The sequence below is a fragment of the Melospiza melodia genome, chromosome 27 (genome assembly GCF_035770615.1).
Source record: "Melospiza melodia melodia isolate bMelMel2 chromosome 27, bMelMel2.pri, whole genome shotgun sequence".
Lineage (NCBI taxonomy): Eukaryota > Metazoa > Chordata > Aves > Passeriformes > Passerellidae > Melospiza > Melospiza melodia.
In genome coordinates this window covers 10,232,464-10,259,479 of record NC_086220.1, presented here as the reverse complement: position 1 = coordinate 10,259,479, position 27,016 = coordinate 10,232,464, and the positions used below count along the sequence as shown (strand labels likewise).

General features: G+C 51.8%; 1 protein-coding gene across 2 annotated transcripts in view; it reads right to left on the bottom strand.

The window, feature by feature from the left end:
• Positions 1 to 27,016, bottom strand: part of ARID1A (AT-rich interaction domain 1A) — a 53,171-nt gene that overhangs the window by 12,411 nt on the left and 13,744 nt on the right. For both annotated transcript variants that reach the window (XM_063177650.1, XM_063177651.1), the window contains exons 2-10: positions 19,375 to 19,587; positions 18,296 to 18,754; positions 17,294 to 17,407; positions 4,392 to 4,632; positions 4,036 to 4,125; positions 3,243 to 3,410; positions 2,232 to 2,547; positions 633 to 778; positions 444 to 553 (exon numbers count right to left, since the gene is read on the bottom strand). In XM_063177650.1, coding sequence (XP_063033720.1) covers positions 444 to 553; positions 633 to 778; positions 2,232 to 2,547; positions 3,243 to 3,410; positions 4,036 to 4,125; positions 4,392 to 4,632; positions 17,294 to 17,407; positions 18,296 to 18,754; positions 19,375 to 19,587 — 1,857 coding nt within the window. The remainder of the gene's footprint in view (positions 1 to 443; positions 554 to 632; positions 779 to 2,231; positions 2,548 to 3,242; positions 3,411 to 4,035; positions 4,126 to 4,391; positions 4,633 to 17,293; positions 17,408 to 18,295; positions 18,755 to 19,374; positions 19,588 to 27,016) is intronic.

The following is a 27,016-nucleotide window of genomic DNA, read 5'->3' as shown; positions in this document are numbered from 1 at the left end:
TTTCCTTCAGGTAGCAAAGGAGGAGACCAGGGGCTCAGAAACTGCTTTTCTGGTGGTTCTTTTGAAACTGGTAGCAGCAATGCAAAGAAAAACACTCCCTGAAGAACTTGTTTGCCTCCCTCTTCTGGCTTTGATACAGGATTAGTGAGAGGTCTGTTTGTGAAACAACTGCAACACTTTAGTTACCACGTCCCAGCTGAGAGCTGCCTCGCTCCAGGCCCACTCCACCAACAAACTCAGGTTTGTTTACGCTGCTTTTGGCAGTTTCACTGTGGCAGGTAATAATTCCTAATACTGAATTTGTTTTCCTGGTGAAATCCATGTGTCCCACAGGACTGGGAAGCGTTCCCCTCCACTGTTCAATCCAACACAACACATGGCTTTATTTCCCTGGATGCCGAGGAGGATGGGAGTCAATAAAAACAAAACCCAGAACGTTTTACCTTTGACTTGGATTCTGCTTTGGGCGTCCCATCTGCCTTGTTGTTCATTTTAGTTGCAGGTGTTAATTTGACATCCCCGAGTCCCATCATTTCAGGGCTGGCTGCCATCCCTGGGAAGTTAAAGGAATCTTTAACACTGATTCTCCTTCCACGCAGCGACATCAGTGAGGTCCCAAAGCTCTGGCTTACCTGCAGAGTTGTTGGCCATGTTGCCCCCCATGGGGTAGGGGGGGCCCTGGGGGTTCATCATGCCAGCCATGCTGTTAATTCCCTGCCCATAAGGAGGCCCAGTGCCCATCATTCCCCCCTGGTTCATGTTGGGATAACCAGGAGGCCTGGAGGAGGAAGAAACACACAATTACTCCACATGCTAGGCACTAGGATATTGCCTTCTGACAAAGCAGCTTTGCTAAAAGAAACTTTAAAGGACAAGGAGAAGTGACTTGCCCCAAACCAAGAACAAAGATCAGGTGCTCTTGTAAAGCTCAGTGCCCAGAGCCCAAGCCACATTCTCAAGAGAAAAGAGGATGCAAACCCTTTGGAAAGTGGGACTTGAGCTCTGAACATTTTCACCCTTCATCTTGTTCTCCTAGATCCACAAACTGAGCCTCATTTCAGCTGTGAAATTGCCTTTAACCTGCAGACTCTGCAGCCCTGGGCAGTGTAGTGAGAATACAGGATTTAGAATGGTGGAATGTCCTGAGCTGGAAGCATTGTTTTCCATGTACTGTGGCTCAAACTTCTTCCTCAGAGGGACAGGCTTGGGTGCCTTCATAGGGGTTTGGGAACTTGAGCCTTGGCAGGCACAGGTAAAAGCAGGAGGCTGCAGGAGCAGCCCTCAGGTGAAGATAAAGAGCAGGGTCCAGTCAGACAACAAATAATCCACCACTTCTGGGGGAACCCAATTTAAGAGCACGTTCATGGCTCCCCTGGCATTCTGGTAGGCCACACACACCTACTCTGAAATGGGCAATAAAGGGGAAAACAACCACAGAAAACAGTGCAAAGTTCAGAGCTGAATTCCAGCTCCTTTCCCACAGCTGCTCATCAAGGCCCTAAAAGGAAGAAGTTCCTCACAGTGGACAAGCAATGCCTTGGATCACACACACAGCTGGGTGGCTGCTGGGTTTAGGGGCTGCAGCGCAGGGACAGCATCTCCAAGTCACCCAGGGAACAGAGAGCACCAGAAAGCAAAATGCAAAAACAATTGTAGGGATCTCAGAGTTAAATAATTCCCTTGTGAGCATTAAAAACTCCCTAAGTATGTCATAAATGATGTATAGAGGGCTGGAATGGTTTGGGCTGGACAGACCCTAAAGATCACCCCCTGTTCAACCCTCACCATGGGCAGGGACACCTTCCACTATCCCAGGCTGCTCCAGGCTGTGTCCAACCTGGCCTTGGGCACTGCCAGGGATGGGGGAACCACAGCTGCTCTGGGCATTCCAACACACACACAGCTCCTCCAGGGTTTACTCTCTTTCTTTTTTAACACTTCCCTTGGAAATCAAACGCCCATGAAGGACAAACCTCCAGGAACCTCTGTGAGCATTCCCCCAATCCCCCCCAGCCCCGTGCAGCGCGGTGTGCCAGGCTCTGCCCGGCCCCGTGCAGCGCGGTGCGCCAGGCTCTGCCCGGCCCTGTGCAGCGCGGTGTGCCAGGCTCTGCCCGGCCCTGTGCAGCGCGGTGCGCCAGGCTCTGCCCGGCCCTGTGCAGCGCGGTGCGCCAGGCTCTGCCCGGCCCCGTGCAGCGCCGTGTGCCAGCCCCGTGCCAGCCGTGCCCCCCTACCTGTTCTGGATGGAGTTGGCAGCGGCGTGCATGGCGGCGGCGGCCGCCTCCTGCGCCTTGCGGTTCATGCCGGCGGGCGGGGGGCACATCCCGCTGCCCACCTGCGGGGGCATGTTGGCCATGTTGGGCCCGTAGGGCCGGCTGCCCATGGCCCCGTGGCCCATCCTGCCCGGGGGCAGCCCGCTGTACGGGGGCACCCCGCTCTGGCCGTGCATCTGGCTGCCCGCCCCCATGGGGTTCATGCTGCCCCCCATGCCCGGGCTGGGGTAGTTGGCGTTGGACATGGCGTTGTAGTTTGGCTGCCTGGGGTACCCTCCTGGGGAGAGAGCACAGGGGAACGCGGCGTCACTCACCCCGTTCCGTTCATGAATCACCACAGAAATCCTCTATCGGCAAATATTTAAAGATCACTAACAGAGATGAGGGGGAGTGTTCACACCTCAACACAAAGTCAAAGTACTTGGATATAAGCCACGTAAAATGTGTTTTGACACAGCCAAGTAACAACATCGATTCAGAAGCTGCCTGAAACTCTCCCAAACCTCAGCCCAGCACAGAGAGCTAAATGGCCCAGGACAGGATGGAAAATCCCACATTAACCCTTCCCAAAAGAGGCATCATCTTCCTCTCCAAAGAGAGCCATCCCTTTGTCACAATTACATGGGAGGCACAACATGCTTATTCCTAAATAAGTTGGAAGAATCCTACTTTTAGAAGTACAGCTATCCCTGAAAGCAACATATCCCATCAATCTCAACAGGAGCAATGCTCTGGTTGGTATCACCCACAGTTTAAGAGGGGACAAATCAAAACATTTATCACGGAATCATGGAGTGGTTTGGAAGGACCTTGAAGATCATCCCATGGGCAGGGCCACCTTCCACTATCCCAGCCTGCTCCAACCAGGCCATGAACACTTCCAGGGATGGGGCAGCCACAGCTTTTCTGGGCAACCTGGGGCCCCAACAGGACATGAGGACAGAGAGAGGCCTTTGCTGGCCCCGTTCCCACCTTGAGGTCCGTACTGGCCGCCCTGGGGTCCGTAGCTCCCCATGGAGTTCTGCTGGTAGGGCCCCATGCCGGCGTGCATCTGTGCTCCCGAGGACTGCCGGGGGGATAAGGCTGAGCCGGGCTGGGGGGAGCTGTACTGGGGCATCTGGGGGTTCCTCTGCATGTACCCTGCACACCAGGAGGGAAAACAGCGTTAGTGCAAAGCGTCCCGAGCTGCCAGTGCACACACGTGTGCCAGGGAACAGCCCCCAGCACCGACAGAATCCTTCCAGCAGCAGCCTGCACACATTTTAGTGGCTGCATTAAGGAGCCTGTGTTATCTGAGCAGATAACAGATCCAATTTCCTGTTTTAGTCAGGAAAAAACCCCCTTAGTGTCACAGCAGAAGCCAGCACAGCTCTGCAAATCCTTGGGGCTTCTTGTTCTTGGTTTTTGTTCACTTGTTTCTTTTCTCAGGGTGACAACTCTATACCTTCAGCCAGGAGAGCTGAAATTTTACATTCATTTTTCCCCCGCAAAATTTTACTCTCTCAAAGGGCAAAGGCACACAATCTTGCTGTGAGCACCCCTTGTTTTGAAGCTTAAAGCATGTTAAAAAGCCAGAGAAAACATCTTAGAAGCCAAAGCACCAGTTTGGATGGAACATTCAGAGGCCAAACAGCCACCAAGAGCTGAATTTACTGCAAGGCGCCCCAACACTTCAGCCTGTATTCCTGGGGCAGCTTTCCAGGGCTCAGCCCCCTGAAGCCAGGTGCCCAGGGCAGGGAGCTGGAGGCAGCAGGGGGGGACCCACCTCGGTCCTGCGCGATGCTCGACTGGTTCATGGAGGGGTGCAGGATCGTGTCCGACTGGCCACTGGGAGGGCGGGGAGGCATCTGATTGCCTGGGCCACAAAAGGACACACACCATCAGCACAGACCCCCACACAGCCAGCAGGCACAGCCCAGAACCCCAAACGAGCCCAGGACAAGGGGAGAACAGCAGCAAGCGGTCACTCAGGCCAGAGCAAGGGCACTGCTGGCTCTCCAGCACCTCATCCACCCCAGAAACCTCTCACACACACCAAGGAGCTCGGAGGAGCTCAGTGAGCACCCAGGGCAGCTCTGGGCAGCACAATTCAGCCCCAGCAGAGCCGGGGTGAGAGGTTACCTGGGACTGCAGCAGGGGACAGGGGGCCGGAGCGGGACTGAGCAACGCTGGCTGGAGATCCAACTGGGGAGGGGGAGGGTCCTCTGATGCCTGGCAGGTGAGGAGAGGTATGTGGCGAGAAAGGAGACTGAGCTGGGTTACTCTGCTCTCCTTGGCTGCTGGAAATCCCTGATGTGCTTACTCCAGGGCTCAGGGCTCCTTCGGTCCCCATGGGCAGGTCATCTATGGAACCAGACAGGTCCTGCAGGGCACAGAAACACATCAGAAACCACAGAGCCACGGGGCTGCTCTCTCACACTGCTCAGGAGGAGCATCTGTCCCTGGGCATGCTGCACTCAGGAGTCAGTGAACTCTGTTTGCTGCTGGTACCAAAGGCTGCTGCCAGACATGTCCTATCCTGCTGCCAGCCTGAACCCAGGAGCTCCTGAGCTGGTTTGCTGCTGGCCCAAACAACCGGCTAATTTTCCTTTTAATTCAGTTCAGAGGTGGGAAGGTAAAGAATGCATCAACAGCACACGTAAAGCTGCAAACACAGGAGACAGTCCATGTGATCATGGCTTGGAAGGGAAACGTGGCTCAGCCTCTGAAAGACAGAAAACTCCTGCCTCACCATAATTAATTCATAAACCTCCTATGAGCTGGGAAACTACTCACTTGAGATGGATAAAAACAAACTAAACAGAGATTTAAAAGAAAACCATAAAATACTCTTCAGGGTTCCCACTTCCCTTTCTTCAAAGACAGCAAAAATTAGCAGTTACTGCATCAACCTGTAAAGTTTAGCTTTTCTCAAAGGCAAGGCTAGAAAACACCCTTCCTCCTGCATGTATTCACCTTGCAGAAGAAAAGCACAAAAAGCCTAAGAGAGCTGAACCCTCCAATTGCCACAGCATCAAGAACCAGCTGGCAAGTGTGGAATGGGGCTAATTCCAAGGAGCTGATGTGCAGATCAGATCCAGCATGCCCAATTGTGCTGGCTGGCTGCTAACAAGGTGCATCAGCTGCTCAGGCTTGGCCTGCACTCAATGAGTCAGGAGAGCCCCAGCCAGAGGAAGTGGCAGCCTATTTGAACAGAAAGCTGGGGAGTTGTAACTATTCCAGGGATTAGATAAAATCACTGCCAGAGGTTCAAAGGATCACGGCAGGTGAAGAAGTGGAGGCCAAAGCTTACCAGGACTTCACTTACCCCTCCTAAGTCTTCCAAAGCAATCAGCTCTGGATCAGAAGGGTTCTGGGTGAGCCCTGAGGGAATCCCAGGTCATTCTCCCTGCACAGAACTCAGCTGAGCAGCACAAGCAGAGCCAACCTCATTTAAACCCCACGGAGAAAGGCCGAGGCAGCTGATAAATCACCTGGCCAGCCTGGTTCCATTCCCACTGAGAGCACAGCTCCTGGTCCAGCAGCAGGGCAGGGAACGTGCTCCCAGCCCCGGCAGTGCACAGGGACCTGGAACAGACACTGCAACTCATCAGCCTGGGGGAGCAGAGCCCCCAGACCCAGCCCTGCCTGCCAGGGGCGTGCAAAGGCTCTGACAGCACAGCCAGGATGTGGAACTCAGGGAGAAGGGGAATTGTGGAGGAATAAAAGCCAACATGGTGACACCCAAGCACCTCATCACCCCGTGGGACTGGGACACCCAGAGGGCAGAGCTGGGCCTCAGCACCGCCTTCAGCTGCTCCAGCACAGCAATTTCCTCTGTTTTAATGGAATTTGAACAAAATGCTTCTAACAAATGCTGGCCAGCGTTACTTTGGAGCTGCAGAGCCCAGACACTTGGTGGGATGATTTAGTGCAGAGCGTGTCCTCCCTCCCCTTCCATTACTGCTCCTGTTGGAGAGCTCATTTCCTTCACCACAGTCTCTGAGGTGTATTTGCTTACTGCTCAAGTATTATCTTCCTGAGGGAAAAAAAAAAAAGCTTTGTTTTATTTCAATGAAAGCTAAAAAACTGCAGAAAAAGCCTAAAAATAGTGTCTGAGATCTCTTGCAATTTTCACTACTTTCCTATTGTAACATCAAAAGCATTGCTCCTTTATGCAGCTATTTGGGTGTTTTTCCCTGGACAACTTTGACAAATCCCACATTCCTACTGCAGAAACCATCTGAAGTGGGAGTAAAGAGACATTATTTCCTACATTTTGCATTAAAAAGCATCAACCAACACAAACAATCAAGAGCAAAACACTCCTCTCACTGAGATTTACTGCACCCAACTGCAGCCACTGATTCAAGACACACAAAGAGGTTTCTTCCAGAGCCCATGAAGGGATCACAATGTCCAGAAACCAGTTCAGTCCAGCCTACAGCTGGATGGAAATACTGGCATGTCCCTTCAATAAATGAAGGTGGTTTTACTTTGAATCACCAAATATCTGCAAGACATAAAATGAAGGAACGTTAAAAACGGTTTGAAAATTAACTCCTAAGAAGCAGATAATCTGCAGAGCTCATGCCTTTCACCTTGCCTGTGCATCAGTGCTTTAGTACTCAAGGCATTTAAAAACATCCCATTTTAATGAAGCAGGTGGGTCCTGGGTGGCTGTGCCCCATTGCTGACACACCAGGAGGGACCCCCAGAGCTACAGCTGTGCATCAGGCTCCCAGATTATCAGTTCCAATGAGTTGGAAGTGAAATACATATCCCCCTTTCCCAGCATTGGGACATGAGCTGAAACATGACCGTGAAAACTGAGTAACTCCTGAAGTGACTTTCACCTCCAAAGATAGGTAAGTTTTATGAATTCCAACAATAAAGTCATTTCCCACCAAAGAAGGGTTCTGCCAGCACAGCAGCATTTTCTGAGTGTGTTATTCAGCAGGACTGAGCTGCTCAGAAGGGAAACTCCTGCAAGGGGAAGGAGAAAACATGGACTGGAGTGTCTGAGCCCCAGCAGCTCATCAGGGGGCAGCTGGTTTCCTCCCATCAAATTCCCTCTCAGGATGTCAAGCACCAGGGCACCAGGGGTTAATTAAACCTGAAAGACACCTCCAGCTCTGCCACCCCCAAAGCAGGGGAAAAGGAAATGCCTGCATCTCCCCGCAGCCTGTTAGCAGAGAACCTTTAAAACCAACGGAACCTGATGGAAATAACGGAGCCCTGCTGCCGTCAGGGGGTTCTGGACGCAGCCCAAGAGCAGAGGGCCTGCGAGGTTTTATTTGCCTCCCACGAGCACCAGGAGCAGCCCTGGGAAGGCACAGCAGCAGCACGAGGGCTCTCCCCTCTCCCACAGCACAGCCAGGGAGCCCAGACAGGAGGTGAGGCTCAGCAGCAGCAGCTCTGCCAACTCAAGGAAACGTCAGGGTCTGGAGAATTTCCTCACGTGTTTCCAATGTGTTTTTTATGCATTTTATTGCTCATCTGCCATGCAGATCAAAAAACGCTGGAGGGATTCCAACTATTTCACACAGAATCTCACACTCCAGGCTGGCTGCAGCCCCAAAGCCTGAGTTTCTTCACTTGAAATACTGCCCAGTGTTATTTTGGGATGTGACCTGATAGCGGAAGCCCACGGGGACCCGGGGAGGGAGCGGTTCCAGCTGTGAGAGAGAGAGGATGCCCGAGCAGGGCCGGTGCCAGCGCGGGGCTGTCAGTGCTGCTGACAGCAGGAACCAGCACAGCACCTCCTGCTCACACACACAGACCCTGCTGCAGGGGCCAGGGCAGCTCAGCCTGCACACAGATCCCTGCGAGTCCTGGCCTGGCAGCACAAGGAGCCGAGGGTTTGTGCTGCAAACAGCCGGGATTCTTTTATCTGCACCCCTCTATCTGATACAGCCCATTTGTTAAACAAACAGAGAGATGAAACAGCCAGAAATGCTTAAGATCAAGGTAACAAAGTCCCAGAGGAGCAGAGAGACTCGAGGCTCGGCTCCGGCCCATCCCACTGACCTGGAGGAGCAGGAAGACTGACCAGAGAGCAGAAGGGATCCCTGAGCAGGGACTGCAGCCTCCCCTGCCCGTCCCAGCCTCGGCCCTTCCACGAGGGAAGTGTGGGGGAACAGGGACTGATCTCACACCATCAGGTCACCAGACAGCACTCAGGGAAATTATGGTCTGAGATGGGCATGTGCTGCAGTTTATAAATTCTGTAAGGCCAGTTGTTTCCATAGGATGCTCACAAGCAAGACCAGAGAACAATGGCTAAATTTATTCCCCAGTTCTTTCTGAAAGGGAAAAAGGCTCTTCCTTCCTTCTGATTGAAATACTCACTTTCTATTACAAGCTCCTTTTCTGTGCAGTTGCTTTTCCACTTACTCAAGAACTACCAACATTTAAAAATCACAAGCTTGTCCTTTCCTTCCCCTTTATTTCCACACCCAAAATACCTCAATCCTCTCTATCACAACAATCACACAGCTGACTGGCAGGATCTCCCTGCTATTTTGGGGACATGGATAGACTCGTTCCTCCTTTGGCAGCACAGACAAATTCTGCCTCTCATGCTCCAAAGAACACTTTCTCCTGGAGACTTCCCCATGCTCCACTCACAGCACCCCCACAAAGGAACCTGAGGTTTTCCCAGATGTGACAGGAGGGTCTGGAGAGGCCCTGCAGCCCCAGTGCCTTCCTGCTGTGCCTCTTCCAGGTTGCTCCCCCAGCAGAAACCAGAAGCTGGAGCTTGGGAACAAGCTGATGCTTGTCATCCAGAGAGATTTCTCATCCAGTGTCCCCAAAGCTGACAAATCAAGAGTCAGAACAGAGATTTTCCAAGTCTTGTCCTATCCCAAAAACATGCAGCTTGTGCCAGGGATGGCATCATTCCCCTCACTCCACTGTGGAGAGGAACACGAGTCCATCTTCCCAGCACCAAAAGCACCTTCAGGATCTTTCCTGGGGTGGGCATGGGCTGGACAAGACACAAAGGGGACGCCCTCCTTCAAAATGGGACAAGCCCAGCAGTCAGAAGGAACAAAGGGATTTATTTGCAATGAAATCACTGGGATTGGCCCCTTGGATATGTCCCTGGAAGCTCCACCTCTGATCTGAGCAGGGATGACAGGAGAGCAACAAGAACTGAGTTCAGCAGGAGAAAAAACATCGAGTTTGGTACCAAACTGAGTGAGCCACAAGGACCTGGAGCCCTCACGTGCCACTCACCCATCCCCACAGTCCTTACAGAGAGGAAGGAAGTGCTAGACTTTACTACTTCAAGGGGAAAACACCTGCTCACTAAAACAAACAGCAGCAAGGCTTCAGCAAGGCTCTGCTGCAGAGTCCATATTCCCTTCCCCTTCTAAGGAGTTCCAGCTCCTCTCAGGCAGCAGCGCTGGCAATTACAAACCTAAGATGGGGACTGGAACATGCCAGAGAGATTCGTGCAGTTTCCTTGCTCAAAAAAGAAGCTGAAAAGCTCATTCTTCCAGGCTGGCTTCAGACAAACTGGGAGAAGCTGCTGGCTCGAGCTGCACTGCAGGGAAGGGAGGCTGGCAGGAGGAGGGGCTCGGTGCCACATGAGGAATTTTACTCTGATTGCAAAAATAAGCTGCTGCTCTAATCCAGCTCGGGAGAGGTGGGTGAGGGTGGTGGGCTGGCAGGGACCAGGCTGGGGATGGAGCAGGAGCAGGGCAGGGGAAGGAAGGGCTGCTGGCTGTGCCACATTCCTGCGCCGGAGCCTTGCGGAACAGCTACCGCAGCAGCCATTGATTTTTCAGAGGTCGATACTCCACTCCCACAGATCTCCTCGGCAGGAGCTTTAATCACATCTCCTGCTCCTTCCCCGTGCCACCCCTCCTTCTCTTCCCCCTCCAAATAAAATAAAATAAAATAAAATAAAATAAAATATATTAAAAAAAAAGGGGAGGGCGAGGGGGCTTTCCTCCCCCTCCGAGCATGGAGCAGGCGAGCAAATCTCATCTTCCCCGTCTTTGGAGAGCAGAGATTCAGAGCTGTGGTTGCAGCACAAAGTGGAGAAGGAGCACCATGATTCATCCACAGAACAAGATGTCGCTGGAGGGAGAAGCGCCGTGTGGAAGGGCAGCATTCCCACCCGGGCTCTTCCACAGGACCCTGCGAGGTGCAGCAGCAAAACCCCACACAGGAGCTCCCACTTAACCCTTTGGAGGCTGCTCAGCTGACAAAAAGGACTCCCAGCTTTACACAAAGGTTGGTACCACATCAAACATCCAAAGCAGCGCAAAAATGCCGAATTTTCCCAGCCAGGGTGGTGTCACTTCAGCTGTCCCAGAAGCTGTCCCATCCATCAGCACAGAAGGGTGACACCTCCAGCCCCCACAGCAACTCTGACCCCAAAATAAGCTCAGGAAAGAGGCAGGAGGATCTGGGCACAGGAGGAAGCAACATGGCAGCAGCACCAGGGGATGCTCTCCCTGATTTCTGGCAGGTCTGGGGATGCAGGGATCTCCAAGCCATCAGTGGGAAAGGAGGTGCAGGAGGGAGATGAGTGCAGGCCTCAGCTGACAGACCTGCTTATTCACAGAGCTTTTGTTTTCCTTCCACAGGATCTTACATCTCCTCATCCAAGTCTGAAGACGAGTCCCAGCTCCCAGAGAATCCAGGATCAGGATCAGGCAGGAAGCTCCCCTTGCACTGCCAGACATGAGGATATTCCCATTGCCCAGCTCCAGAAAACCCAGGATCAGGATCAGGCAGGAAGCTCCCCTTGCACTGCCAGACATGAGGATATTCCCATTGCCCAGCTTCTCTGGAAGGCACTTTCCAGGCTCATGTTCCACACACTGACACTCCAGAGCATTTAGTCATCCCAGCATGTGACTGCGCCACCTTGCCAACCTCCCCAGCCACGGTGGGCAAAGGGAAGCAGCAAAGGCAAGAGGCTGAAATTATTACAAAATTTAGAAGGCCCCGGTTCAGGCAATACTTTGGACTTTAAGATAAATCAGCTTTTAGTATTCTCATCAGCCTCTGAAACAATTAACAGTGACAGAATCAATTTCTAAAAAAGCAGGAGGAAGATTTTAGGACAGAACAAGATTTATAAGGTCTCAGGCATCTGCAAGTGTGGTGAATCCAGTGGTTCCTCCCCTGGAAGTTGTCCCTGCCTGTGGCAGGGGGCTGGAACCAAATGACCTTTAGGGTCCTTCCCAACCCAACCCAGTCTGTGATCCTGGATGGATTCTAAGAGACAGCTGGAGGCTGCAGCTCCTTCCAAAACTCCCTGGAGCCTGTGGGAAGGGTTTGGCCCCTTGGCACTGGGGCATCATGCCCAGAGCTGTCTGCAGTGCCACCCCAGGCCTGGGTGCTGCTCTGGGTGGGATGGGGAGGCTGAGACACGTTTGGAGGGAATCACGGAACTGCTCCTGGCCCAGGGCAGTGAGCAGCACAGGAAGAGGCACCATATCCATGGAAACCTGGCCCAGGCCAGGCTGCCCTCGGGGTCAGGGCGCCAGAACAGTCCATGCCTGGAGATGTCACTTCTTGTCCTTTCAGGAAATTAAACCTTTTTTTTTTCCCTTTCCCTTAATAGAAGCTTCTTCTTTCCAGATTCAAAACTGCAATAAAAACCAATCCTACACCTCCTCCAGTTCCCAGGGCTGACTGGGATGCTGGTGTGACCCATCCCAGCCCATAGGACATCCCAAGCCTTGGGCCCCTGCCGTGCCCCACACATGGGCACCACGTGGGAAGAGTTTTCCCCGTGGTATTTATGATCCCACATGTCTCCAAGACAAGTCAATCCAGCGTGCCAGAAGCACAGTAAGAGGGAAACTGGAATGAGAGCTCAGGTGGGGAGGTGTTTGAAGCACCCCAGGGTTGAACACCCTCCAGAGGAGGGTCTCACCAGCACAGCCCCTCCCTCCCAGCACGGTGGGCTCCTGTCTGGCAGCGCTGATCTGCATGGAAAGGGAAGGAGGTGAGGGTGGGCTCCCCTCTGGCAGGGCTCATTGCATGGAGAGGGAAGAGGGTGAGCATCAAATGCCAGACTCACAAGAGGATTCTGTACCTTTTAAAGGGTGTGCAGTGAGCCTAAAAGGCAGCAGCAGAGAGGAAGTGAAAGCCTGACTTCCCCGGCCCGCAGCCTGAGCTGCTGGGAGAGCAGGGGCTGGGCAGAGCAGGGGCTGACCCTGCCCTTTTGAGGGGCTCACCCTGCCCTGGGGAAGGGGCTCAGGGCCCATGGCACACAGCAATGTGAGCAGCAGAGTCCAGAGCATAGCCAGGCCCCCCAGCCAGGGCTGCCCACCCTGCAGCCCCTCTCACCCATGGCTGGCCCGGGGAGGGTCCCACGGGGGTCCCAGCTGCGCTGCCCAGAGCAGGGCGGGTGAGGGAAGGGCTGGGCTGTGGGGAATGCAGAGGCACAGGCAGGAAGCCGAGCTGAGCTGCTCTAGACCAGAATAGAAACAGGAAACGAGCCCGGCACTGAGCGCAGCACACAGCACAGCTCCTGCGGCGGCTCCCCTGGGATGCTCTGCGCAGGGGAGCGGCCCCAGCGTGGGGAGAACCCCTGGCACAGGGCATCAGCTCCCCTCAGAGCCCAGGAAGGGGTGCCACGACAGAGAACTGCCCCACGGACACACAGCAAAGCTGCCCTGGGGCAGGGCCCAGTGTGAAAGGCGTCACTGAGCAGCTGAAGGTCGGGGTGGCTCTGGGGATGCTCTGCACAGCTAACAAAATACACAAACTTGGGGGAAAAGGCACAGCCTCCTCAAGGAGCCATGCAGGAATGCTGGGCACAGTCACACAACATGCAAACCTTGGGCAGAGGAGCACTGAACAAAGAAAAATACATTTTTACCTTACAGAATCACCACAGCCTGGATAAAACCCTGCAGATGGCACGAACTGAAGGCAGGCAGGGATCTGCACTGCCAGAGCTTCAGGTGCTCCTGGGGAAGCCCGGGGTGCTGGTGGCTTTATCTGCATATCCACTGTGCTGCCCTGCTTTGAAATGCACACACTGCTAATCCCTCTCCTAAGGCATGCAATAAGAGGAGCTCAAAAGGCCAAACACAAACCAAACAGAAGCAGGAAGTCCCATATGGAAAGAGAAAAAAAAGGAGAGGGGAAAAAAAAGGGTTTGAAGTGACCAGCAGATTCAACTATAAAAGGTTCCTTCTCCCTGCCCCCTGAAAAAGTTGCTGAAATTATTCATTTTAAACTGAAATTTTAAGGAAGCAGGCTGCCTGCCTCCCTCCATGGCAGCTCTGACAGTTTTGTGCTGCATTTCAGCCTGTTGCATTGATTATTTCCAGGTCAGGGGACGCAGCTGACAGAGCTCAACTTTATTCCACTTCAAGCACTCCCAGAGCAGCTGAAATGACCAGTTGGAAAGGATGGAGAGCCCAAGCAGGGCTTCCTGACAGCCTCCTGTGCCCCAGCTCAGCAACTGCTCCACAGAGGGAGAGATAATCAAACCAAAACCACCCCACAACTGCTGGGGACACTCACTGACAAGATTTTTCTGCCAAAGCTCTGCAGCCTCATTCCTCTCCCTACCCAACAAAACCTCATTTCCTTCAATCCACACTGCAAGGACCCAAGGCCAGAACACACACCCAGAAATGAACCTTGGATCAGGAATATTTTCAGTTGGTTAAAATCCTTTCTGCCATTGATAGGACACTTTTCAGATCAAAATTCACATATGAACCGGAGTGAAACATCACTAAATAAACAAAATGGTTTCCCAATAGGGCAAAACAGCAGAATACTGAGGTTAAAACTGTTCCCACTCTACAATAAGATGAAAATAAACTGTCCAGGACAGGGAGGAGATTTCTCCCTCAGGCTCACCACTACACTGACCAAATTAAGAACATTCTGGGGTAGGAATTCCAAAATTTTTGCCCCAACTGCCCAGTTTGCTGCCACAAAAATTTAAACATGACCTTGCTGTGTCAGGACCTGCAAAACCCTGCCAGACTGTCCTCCTGGTTTATTAATGGCTTTTGGGGCGAACCTGGGAGCTCAAACACCAGAGATGCCAAGTTCTGTGGCTGGGCAGGGATGAAGAGCCTGGTGGAACCCCTGCCTCATGCCCCACATCCTTCCCAAAGACATCAGGAACTCCTTCAAGGCAGCCCATGAGAGAGAGAGACTGGGGCGAGGTAAAACCTGTCCCATGTTCCATAATGAGAGAGAAAATCCCTCCCAACAAACCCAACACTCCAAAGAGCCCTGCAGCAGAGCAGATCTGCAATCCAAACCCAAACGGATCCAATCTGCTTCCCCCAGAGCTGCTTCCATGGCTGCACAAAGGAACTTTTTACCTGGAAATGTGTGACTCCTTCAGCCTCAAAACCCAAGACTCAAAAGTCCAAGCTAGCACTGAATAAACTGGATACAACTCTCCAGGAAGAATTTTTTTGCTAAGGAGAAGAAACTAGGGAATCTCCTGGGAGAAGGAGATCTATCCCAAGGATCACTATTCCTCTATTACACCCAGACACAGAATACTCTACTCCACTTCTCCTGTGCAATTGCAATCTAAGTTTAGTTTGGCTGCAATCCTGATGGAGACTCCCTGGGGAAGGAGTGAATTTTACAGAGAAATTCCTCAGCCTGCCTGCCACAGGAAGGGAGAGCAGCCAGGACACTCACAGGGAGGCAGGGCTCTTTACAAGGCACCAGGGAGAAAGTTTGGTTAATGACACAACAACCACGATCCTGTGGAAGGAATCCTGAAGGCCCCACCCAGAGGGATCCACAGGACATTCCTCAGGCAGATCCCAGAGCTGAACAACCTGACAATGCCCCTGCCAGGGGACCAGCACCTCCTGAAGGGTGATGCTCCAGCCCAAGGAATATTCCCTTTATTGCCCTGAATTCCAACATGAACACTATGCACAATATCCATGTGCAAAGGCCAAGGACTTGTAAAGGCACATAAATTCAACACTTCCCAAGAACCCAAAAAGCAGAACCTCCTTTTCCTTTTCCTGCTGGGCTGATCCCTGTTTAATTAAAGATGATGCATGGCATGATTTGCCCCAGTTCCAGGATACCCAGTGAGCTTTTCCACAGCACCCACCAGGCCTGGAAACGGGCTAAGGACTCTGTAATAAAATTAAAAGCCCACAAACAAACTCTGCTCCTCTAAGTCATCCATAATGGCAAAACAGGGATCTGGGAATCCTCCTGAGCAGGATAAAACTTTCTCAACTAGACAGACTGAGCAATATCAGGAAGATAAAAAGAAATTGATAGCGGCCTTCCATGGAGATCTTGTGTTCCTGAGCATCCCCAGGCCAAACTCTGTGCAGGAGATTGATCACTGCAAACTGAAAGAAGGATTTGGCTGCCAGCATCCCAGAGATGCCTTTCAACACCCCACAGCATCCCTGTCTGGAGCCCTTCTCAGCTGGTGCTGTTCCTGTCCTACAGGATCCCAAAGAGACAACCAGGAATTATGAAAGATGTACAAGTGAGTCTCCTTTTTTTAATTTTTTGCCTACTAAGGAAGAGAAAGGCCAAAAATACACCAGGGCTGGGTAAGCTAAAGACTGCTTGATTTCTTAAATGCAAATTATTTGGTGGTAAAGCCAGGAAAACCTGATATTCCCTTGTTTCTAGGTTCCTCCACTCTTGCAGCTGGGATGGATTTCTTTTCTTAGACTGCTCAGGAGAGGGGACAACTTGAAAAGGGCCAAATATATTTAACCACAAGGTATAACACAAACTCCCACTTGGTGCTGAGAAGGAGCCACTTCTGCAAAGCCTGGTTCCTAATTCCTATAATCCAAGGCAGAGGGATCAGTGGGATCCAGGGAGGCTCCATCAGCAGTGCCTCTGAAAGGACTTCCCACCCTTCTGAGCTACAGCAATTGCTTCAATTACTTCAGTGCCTTCACTTCTCCTGAGCTCCTTGCCAGAAGATGGGTCACATGGAAGAACTTGTGGAGAGGCAGAGTGGAAAGAAACATGCTATTTAAAAAGATTCTTTTTTTCCCCCCAGGCCTCAGAACAAATTAAATCTTTGTAATCAAGGTCCAAAAGGAAAAAAAGGGAAAAAAAAAAAGTGAAGAAAAAGCAACAACCCACAACTACTCCCATTAGGTGGTCAGAACTAGAATCACTTTATATTTTGGGTGACAATTTGTACCCACAATCTGAAGGCATTATTTCAAGGGGCGGGTAACAAAGCTGTTCTCATGGCTGGGAGCAAAAATAACTCAGTTCTACACACAGCTCACTCCTCTGGCCAATCCAGCTGCAGCTCCCAGCACTGACTTAGCCAGTGGCTAAAGAAAAAAATGAAACCTCACTCACTTCCTACTGGTTAGAACAAAAGTTACCAGCAAAATTGGAACTCAGAAGCTCCAAACTTCTCTCCCAAGCCAGAGGCACAGACCAACTTGTGCAAGCTAATCTAAACTTTCAACCCTTCTCTGTTTCCTTGATGTTTTAATACAAAATTAAACTACTCTGGCCCAAAACCTGATGAAACACTGGGCACTAGCCTCATCCTCAACTGGTCACTGCACATTCAGATTTAGGATGCCAAAGAAAATCCAATTCTCCATCTGCCAAGGAAGGAGCTACATGGGACTGATTTTTCTCACGCCAGATACCAATGAATTTGTCTTTTTCACCAACTGTTCAGCCAGACTGGACCAGAGAAGCCCACTGATGCTCCAATGCCAGTCACCAGTGCCACAGTGGGCTAAGGAACAGGAAGATCAGCTAGAAATGAGGATTTTCCTGGAGGCCAGGGCCTGCTCTGAAGTGACGTACTTCAGACTCTGCACACAGAGAACACAGAATGAACTGCTTTAGGCAGCACCTGCAGACCAGAGCACTCAGGGTTAAACTCCCCTCTCAAATCCATTACTTTTGTAAATTACATTCAACCTCCAGTGGGAAGTAGGAAGCTAATGAGTTAGCAAAGAGCACAGGCAGCCTCCACGGCTCCCATTTCCACGTGGAACAGGACCAGTGCTCATTTTCCTGCTGTGCTGCTGATTGCCCTCGGGCCAGGCCCCACTCACCGGCAGGCTGGAAGGTCTGGACTGAAGATTCAAGTTCATCTCTTCTTGCCCTTTACTGGAAGCCATTGAGGGAGCAGAGGATGCCTGGGACCCAAACGAGTCTTGAGATAACTCCTGAAACATCAACCAACACACACAAAAAAGTCACAAATGGGAATACAATGAGGCCTCTGCCGGAATCACTCTGGGATATTCTCACATTGTGGCAGACTTATGTCCCCTTGGTGACATTTGCCCAAAACGGGAGGTGAGAGCCAGCACTGAAAGCCAGCAGCACACACAGATAGTGCTCAGAGCTGGGAGCACAGGTCCAGGGCATGACAGAACAGCCATTCCCAGCTTTCCCTCATCACAGGCTCTGCCACAGGCTGTCCTGGATCTGCCCCTCTGCTTCCTCACCTTCACCTTCACCCTCATTCCAGGTACATCTTTACACAAACAAGGCAAGTCAATTAAACCCTTCCACTTCTCAAAGGCTACTCTGGATGCATTGCAGTGTTTGCTGAAAGGTCCCAAGCATTGTTTCTCCTCCCCAAAGCCAACTTTTTCTTTTGCTGGTTACCACCTCTGTGAGCCACAGGAGAAGCCACCAGCTTTGCCCATTTTGTCCTACCCAGCTCACTGTGTGTAGCTAACCAATTCTAACAAACAGACCAGGAGCTTTGCCCCATGTGGTGCTACCCAATTCTCTATCTGTAACTAGCCAGTTCTCTGTGTGTAACTAACCAACTCCAACACACAGACCAGGAGCTTTGCCCCACACACAGTGCCCCAGAGCAGGAGCAGAGCAGACCAGCCTACCTGAGGCAGGGGGAAGCATTGCTGGCTGTAGGCCGAGGGGCTCTCTGTGTGCAGCTAACCAATTCTAACACACAGAACAGGAGCTTTGCCCATATTGTGCCATGCAGCTCCCTGTGTGTAGTTACCCAATTCTAACGCACAGACCGGGAGCTTTGCCCCACACACAGCGCCCCAGAGCAGGAGCAGAGCAGGCCAGCCTACCTGAGGCGGGGGGAAGCGCTGCTGGCCGTAGGCCGAGGGCTGCTGCGGCGGCTGCGCCGGCGGGTACGACGAGGAGGGCTGTGCCAGCGCCGCGGGGGCCGCGGGCTGCTGCGCCTGCTGCTGCTGGTACGGCGACTGGGACTGCTGCTGGGAGTAGGGGGGCTGGCCCTGGGCGTGCTGCGGGGCCGCCTGCTGCGGGTACGGGCTGGGGGGCTGCTGATGGGGCGGCTGCGCCGGCGGCTGCGAGTACGGCGGCTGCGCCGGGGCCGGGGGCTGCGCCTGCTGCTGCTGCTGCTGCTGGTACGAGGGCTGCGAGTGAGCGGGCTGCTGCTGCTGCTGCTGCGAGTAGGGAGCCTGCTGCTGCTGCTGCTGCTGCGGGTGAGGGCTCTGCTGGTTGTAGTAGGGGCTCTGGCTCTGCTGCCCGTACGCGCTGGGGCCCTGCTGCCCGTATGGAGGCATCTGCAGGGGAGAGAGGGAGGTGAGCCAGTCACAAGGGAGTTTCACACACACACACACAGATTCTGCTCCAGAAGCAAAATTCAACAGCAGTAAATGCACTGGAATTGCCACTATCTAGATACTTCCCAGAAAACAGCAGAAGTCACGTCACACACTCGTGTCACACACTCGCGTGTGACATTATTCTTGGCAGTAACCAAGTTCTAACAGGCATCATAGCTAAGTTTTTAGGGATCCCTATCTGACCAGCCTTCAATAAAAGTAACATTGAAAGGAAAGACTGCTTGCTCCAAAGACTTAAAAAAACAAATAAAAAATTGCCTTTTGAATCCTGCAAACAGTCCAGCAGGCGCCACTTGGATCATGTAATGAGCCAAAACTGACCTGGAGTCATTTCTTGTGCAAAGAACAGCTGTGTCTCTAACTCAGCACAGCAGAAAGAGGATCTCCCTCCCCTGCTATTTATTTTTCCCTTGCTGGATTCACTGCTCTGCCACCGCCTCTCTCAGACAAAGATTCCCCAGGCTATGGATCCCACCTGGATGCAGGTGTGGCACAGAACCCAGGCTGGCTGCGTGTCCCTGCCCGCCCAGCTGTGCGTGCCAGCTGTGGAGCTGTACCTGCTGTGCATAGGAGATGCTGCCCATGGCACTCTGCGTCCTGCTCTGCATGGCCATGGGGTATCTCTGGGGGCCCTGGGGCCCGTAGGGCTGCCCGGGGTAGCCGTGGCCCTGCTGCGGCCCCGCCTGCGGCCCCGCCTGCTGCGTGTAGGGGTTGTTCCCTCCGTAGGGCTGAGGCCTCATCTTCCCCATCTGATCCATCGGGCTCGCGGGCTGCAAGGCAATGCAGGACACGTCAGGCACATCCAGACACAGGAATCGCTGATTTAAACATCACAACTCCCCAAAAACCCTGCAGAAATTCAGAAATTCGGCACCAAGGAGAAGCTCTGCCTCTTCCCAGGGGCTAAAGCCCAAAGTTACATTTGGAATTACAGCAGGATTCCTGCTGCCCTCCCTAACCCACCACCGCACCAAGAACACGCCCAGTGAGAAGTCATTTAATGCTGACATCTCTCCCGTGGCAAGACAGGGAACAAGGGGGGAAGGATCATCAAGAAAAATCAATTATCAGTGGAAGTGACTTTTCCCCATTGTAGGTAGTAGTTTAATGTCCAGATATTCCACAACAAGTTAAATTTAGGCTGAAAATTTAAATATTCACAAGAAACACTGCTTCTTTCACGTATAACAAGGTCTCCCAAAACACTACAGGCTGTTAATTTACACTTATGCATTTCAATTAATGCACATTGATGTAGTAACACTGGGCAGTGCTGCTGACATCCACAGTCCTCAAGACTGCAGTTTCATTTTTGAATCTATTTTTTACATGTGCTTTGTGTCCGCTGCCTTTTGGAGAATAAAGAGTTTCTAAATCAAATTTATACAGATGCATGTAAAACACTTTGTCAGCCTCGAAAGTCAGGTCCCTGAGCTTTAGAGCAGAGACAATGAGTGAAGAAATGCAACTTTCCTTGGACTTCATTTGTACTATCCCTGCCTGGAGCCAAGGTTTAGGAATAGTCAATTAGATTTCCTGAAAACACTGTAAACCTCAACACTATAGACCTCAAAACAGGGCTTTTCACCTTGGCAGTTATCCCCCACTAAAGCAAGGGCTGCTCTGGCATGCTGACCTCTAAATGAATCCCAGCACAGTCCTTAACCCTCATTCCTCGGGCTGAATGGGAATCCTTCCCTGAGCTCCTGGTGATCTAACTAATCCCAATTAGATGTTTTCCACAGATCACCATGACAATGGACTCTATTCCACCATCCCTTCCTGCCACCAGCCCCGGGGTGGTGTTTGTACAGATCCACCCTCCCTGGCAGAGCTCAGGTGCTTGAGGAGTGGCCCTGCAGGTCCGCACAAGCCAACATCACACACAGCTCAGGCTGGAAACCCCACAGAACGCTGGAGACCAGAGCAGGATTCCACTGGTGCTTGCAGAATCCCCCCTTGCAGCATGCTGCACTGGAGAGAAAACCCATGGTAATGAAGGAAGGAAAGTCCTTGCAGCATGCTGCACTGGAGAGGAGCCTTCCCCAGCAGCCAGCACAGCTTGGAGCCCCAGCACACATTTGTGTGCCCAGCTGTCAGCGCAGGGTGGCTGCCAGGGAGGCTCAGCCCAGAGCCAGCAGCCAGCACAGGGACAGCACGGGCAGCTCGTGGGCTCTGCTGGGCACCAGGGGCTGGCACTGAGCGGGGATGGCAGGAAAAGCCCCATTGCTGGGAAAGGGAAGGGTGCTGGCTCCACAGGAACTGGGCTGGCTCTCAGAGCAATCGGTGTCAATACGGCACAAAGGGATGGAGAGCAAAGCCCAGGGGCTCTGTGCTGCTCAGGGCACCCATGGACTCTTCCAAGCTGGAAAGGACCCAAAGGATCCAACTTGGCCCTGCACAGGACACCCCAGAGTGACCTCCTGTGCCTGAGAGTGTGTCCCAGCCGCTCCTGGAGCTCTGGCAGGCTTGAGAAAGCCTGGCCACCCTGTGGAAGCTGCCCCCAGCCAGCGCAGGGCCCTGCAGAGGCAGATTTTGGATGCCCTCCCACACTCAGCTGTGCTGGCTGTTCCCATTCTCATCCATACTGACACCAAACCAGCCCTGAACAAGTTTTATTCTGTGTTTCGTGTCCAAGCTCTCACAGATGGGGAGGGAGAAGGGCAGAGGCTGCAGCCCCCAGGTCCCTGCCCTGGGAATGCCAGGCACCCACACAGGGTCTGTGCCAGCTGGGAAAAGGAGCTTCCATTCATGGGGGCAGAAAAAAGAGATCTTTGAAGGCTCTGGTGGAGCCCTCAGAGCTGCAGGGCCTCAGTCCTGAATGGAGCACCCATGTGGAGCTCCCATACACCTTCAAAGATGCAAATTGTGTTTACATCTTCTCTGCAATTGTCCCTGGTGCTTCCCAAGTCCTGCCTTGTGGGTATCCCCTTGCATTACTGACATCTTCTCCCTGCCCACATTATCTCCTTTGGTATGTAAAAACAGGGCCACCAGGAGCCTTCCTAACCCCTGGCTTTTGACTTCAGCCTGCTCTCACCACCCCCAAGCACTCACATCCTTCCTTCCACCTGACAAAGTGCAACTTTGGGGTTACTGACTAAATATTTCAACATCTTTTCCATTTGCTACGCGCTTCCTCCTGGTTGTAACTCACCTTTGCAGCCCGCTACCAAGGGCAGCTTCTTGAATACATCCTTTTTCGGGTTTTTTTTAACCTTTTTTTTTTTTTCCCTAAATACACTCACACCACATGCTGCCACCCCTGCACTGATTGTCTTGTCTGTGGTCACCCACAAGACCAACCATCTCTTCAGGGAGGAGAAAACAAGGTGAAGATTCACTTCTCCATGACTCCTACAGGAAGCATGACAACTACTAAAAAACTTCCAAGAAACATTTGCAACTGTTTATGCAGCCATTAAAAAAAAAAAAAAAAAAAAAAAAAAAAAGAGAGAGAGAGAGAAAAGAAAAAACCCCAAAACACAAACCCCAAACATCTTTCCAGGATGTGACCAAGTCGTCACCTTGGCTGCTCAGCGTAGGAGGACACGACGTGCCTCAAGCTGCCTCCCTTCCACCAGGCCCTAGCACAGAGAGGGTGCTAAAAACAAACACCAAGAGCATCTAGATGGCAGCCTTATGGATAAAATTCTATCACCAGGAGGAATGTAAATGCCAATTAATCCCTAATGAAGGAACTATTTCATACACACGCTCCTGACTCATAGCAAGGCTAATTCGTGCTCCCCAGGGTTGCCCTGTACATCTCAGATGCTGCCATGTGTTGTTTCTTCCTTCAAAATATGCCATTAATTCAGAATATCCCACACAAGGGGCTGTAACTGGACCTGGTATTGCTGCTCTGGCTCCAAGAGTCAGCCATCAGGAATTGCTGCCCCAAAACCCTTTTGGGGAGTTTAACTCCATGTGCCTCAAGGCAAGGACCAAGCTGGAATTCAGGATTGATCCAGGGGCTGTGTGGGTGCTGGGAGCAGCAGAGGCTGCACAGCCCTCTCACAGAGATGGGCAGGGTAAACAGGGAAATACCAAACCCTGACTGCAAAAGGCTGGAAATTCTTCTCTGGGCTGATACATGGGAAATCCTTTCAATAGGAAACCGCAGGAGTAGATTACTGTGATTACACTTCAAAAGCAAAGGCCCTGCCACAGAGAGACATAATTGAGAGAAAGTGTTGCTCCTTGATCACTGAAGTCCAGACCCCCTGCTTACACCTCCCTGCATTCATAGAAATTGCTTCTATTCTCCTTCAATCCCACTATCTCTGCTGTTGTGCAACACCAGTAAGTACCAAAACTCACAAAACATTGTCCTGCCACCAGTCAAACTCCCAAAAACAAAGCTGTGTGGTTTGGTGAGTAAAGAGAGTGACCAGAAACCCATGCTCCAGAGAAACTGTGGAGCTTTTGGGGTAATTTAAGATATTTCTAGACTAAGAGTTTGTAACAGCAAGCCCAGAGTGAGCTTGAAATTGCCGAGTTCAAAAGCTCTTGAAATCACTCTGTGTGATGTGAAGGGTGTCAGGCCCCTATAATGAGGCAGTGCACTGAAACCAGCTCTTCTTCCAAACAACACCAGGGTTTTCCCTCAGAAACAAAAAAGGCTTGAGGCAGACAAGAGGATTCCATGAACAATTCCTTTCAGATTTTGTCCAGTGGAAGAGAAATTTGGCCTCTTGAATGAATGGCTTGGTTAAATTGGAGAGGACATGCTATTGGTCCTGTCAGGAAAGCGAGTAAAGGGAAGAGGCAAATCCCACTTCGGAAGCAAGAGCCAAACTCTCCACAGCTGTACAGAAAAATGAAATTCTGACCTTCCCCATTACCTTATTACATATTTGTATTTTATTGGGCCAGAGGAAGAAAAAGAAGGAGAGTGATTTACTGAACTCTCCAGTTTCAAATCAGCGTCACTCAATTATTGGCAAACATGGGTGTTGGCCACAACCGGTTTCTTCAGCTGCCCCCTCTGACCCCCTCAAAAAAAATAAGAAGGCTGAAAAAATAAGAGAAAAGCCCTCAGCTCCCACCTTGGCTTTGAAATCTTTTCCTGACCAGCTTTGTTGTCCGTTATTTGTGATAAAAAAATAATAAAAGGCATTCCTGGCTGTTTAACCGAGAGAAGCCCTAATTGATTCCCACAGTCATTAACCTGCATTTTACCTCGGAGAGTGGTAGTTAAGGAAGTCGGCACTGCTATTTATAACTCATCTCAAATTGAGGGCAGACTGCCTAAAATCTAACACATCCCAGCTGTACTCCTGTTTGAACTGGGGCCAAGGGAATTTTTTAAAGCAATCTTGGCACTGAATGAATGACACCAACAGTATGAGCGCGTGTGGTTGTGTTGTGGTGACGTAGCTGGAGGTGGAGGGGACGGACGGGGGGGCCGCTCTCCGTAATCCCTCTCCCCAGCCCAGCTCAGCCCCGAGCCGGAGCCGCCCACCCAGAACCAAACACAGGAAACGTCTTTTCCTGTGCAACGCCTTCGAGTGAGAAGCACATGGCTAATCTGCATAAAAGCAAAGCCACGCCACTGCTGCCAGCAAGGTTGAGCCCGGAATCCCCGGCCACCGAGCGAGCGCTGCCTGCGAGGCCTTGGACCCGCGCCGGGAATCCCAGCAAGGGCCAGCAACAGATGGGGAGGACCCCGGCAGCACCAGCCATTGTCTGGCTGCTCGCACTGGTACAAAGAGAGCCTGCAGAGCCCACGGGGAGCTGCCAGCTGCTCCCTGGCCACCCCAGCTTGGCCAGAGAGGGGTCACAGAGCGGGGTGGAAGCGGCCAGGCTGAGACGACGCTGAGCAGCACCAGGGATGGGCAACTCATCCCCAGGCTCAGGGACAAACTGCTCACCCCTCCAGGGCATCTCACTGCACTGAAGTGGGACTTGGAGAACAGGGATGAGGCATTCGACCTCCCACCTTTAAACCCTTATCCTAAACCCTCCAACCCCTGCCCCTTTCCAACCCCTGCCCCTTTTCCACCTTCCAAGGGCACTGTGAGAGTTCTGCTGCTGCAGCACCAAGGCCTGAGACACACAAACCCCATTTCCCGTGTGATGGTGCCAGCTCACAAAGCACAGGGCTCATGAACAACGTGAAACAGAGGGAGGCATTGCCCAGAGCTGGCACCGAGCCCTGGGCATCCACCAAAACCAGGCAGGCTGTGGTGATTCCACTGCTGAGAGCAGCAGCTCCTCTCCTGCGACAACACAACCACAGCTGATCCACAGCATCACCAAAACAGGACTAATGGGGACAGGGACACAACAGCACCCACGGGGAACACAGGAGGCTCCAGCAAACCCCAGCTTAAGCTGGTCACTCGTGTTTGCACATCAGACAGTCTCACACCCACCTGTGCCTTCCAAAATCCCCCCCAGAGGTGACTCCAACTCCTCCACAACTGGAGGAACGATCACAAACCAACAACCGTCCTCGTTCGGGAGCAAACACGGCTCACCTTGCAGTGGGGAGCTCTTTCATCTGCTCTATTTAAGGTGCAACTGGCTGTGCTGAGGTCAACACCCCGGCCTGAACTCGCTGCCTTTTATAGCCGGGTCATGCTCCAATGCCTCTATTCCATGGAGGTCTGCTTTAAAGGGGGACAGAACAGGCTCAGGGGAAGCTGCAGTTAAAATAAAGATCCTCCAGCAGGACATGAAGATACCCCCAAAAGAAAACACCTGGAAAACCCATGGTAATAAACACTCCATGAGGTGTACCACCACCTCACTGGGACAGTTTCAACAAGGAGCTTGTTTCTCCAAGAACATCGTCACAGAAATGCACAGTTCCTTTTTTGCCTTTCCCCTCCCTTCTTAAACCTGAGAAATCCACCAACTTCCTTCAGTCCCTCAGCTCACACAGGGCACACCCCAAGCCTGTGCCAAGCTCCCACCAAGGGCTTTCCTTGCCTTCCCCAGGGCAGCCCCATCCCTTTGGAAACCCCACTCCCTTCAGGAAGCAGTTGGGATGTTCAGACTCACACCCATAAGCCTGGAGTGCCAAAACCTGACTTCTGCAATACAGGGTTACAAATGCTCATCCCTTGGAAACGTGCAGGACAAATCCATTTTCACATAAGCTACAGAAAAATAAAACTCCTCCCTCGCCCCCACAAATCCCAGAATCTAACTTGGATTTGGACACATAACCAGGAGGTGATGTATCATCATCTCATTGTCAATGGCCAATGCTGATGAAAGTTTGGCTGTCAAAACAGATGACCTCTGCTCCACAGTTTCAGTTCTGCAACCAGAAAGAGCCTGGTTTTTCTTCTGACTTTTCCCAGTAGGTCAGAGTTTGACCCCAGACACTTTCTATTCCTCTAAACCTCTGCTAACACCCCGACCTCAGAAGAAGCTCACGACATCAACACAGGAGGGGAACAGGACTCTTGCTGCATTACTTCAGCCACCTGCTTCTACCTGGAGCTCTTGCAAAGCCCAAATCTGCCCTGCTCAATGTCTAACCCCTCCTTGATCATTTATTACACCATTTTTGGGGGGAGATCTGCTGTAAATCCAGATCCTGTGGAAGGAAGATGAGTGAGTTTCTCCCAGCTGCCATCCTGTGACCTGTATCTCCCTGCTAAACAAAATCCAGTAATTACCCATTAACGTTTCTCAGCAAGAGCCCAGTCCACACATCTCAGAGGACTTTCCAAAGCACAGCTCTTACTAAGTTTCTTCTAATTGATTAAAACTGACCAGAGTTTTGATTACAGGATGTATCATTAGGGAACGTCTCATTCCTGAAAGAAGTCAATCGGCAGAAGGTGATGTGGTGGGAAGTGAAATGAGAGTCACCCCTCAAAACCTCACTGGGAACAGCCCAACAGCAGCACAGTGTTCATGCCCAAGTACCAGCAGAGTTGTTATTTTTTATTTTATCAAAAACTGGAGGGTGGGAAGGCGTCAGGTGTGCCACAAGCACCACGATGGTTCCTCAGGGACACCTCTCCTGTCTGCAGGCTCAGAGCACATCCCCATGGGACAGCACAAGGGATTCCCCCATCACCTGAACATTAACAACAACCAGAGGACTCAATCCCTGTCCCTCCACCTCAACTACTTACACTGTGGCAGATCATTCTGAAAAACACCATTTACTGATTTAACAGCAGTCAAAATTAACAAAAGATTATAATTACTGTGCAATAGATGATGACCAGT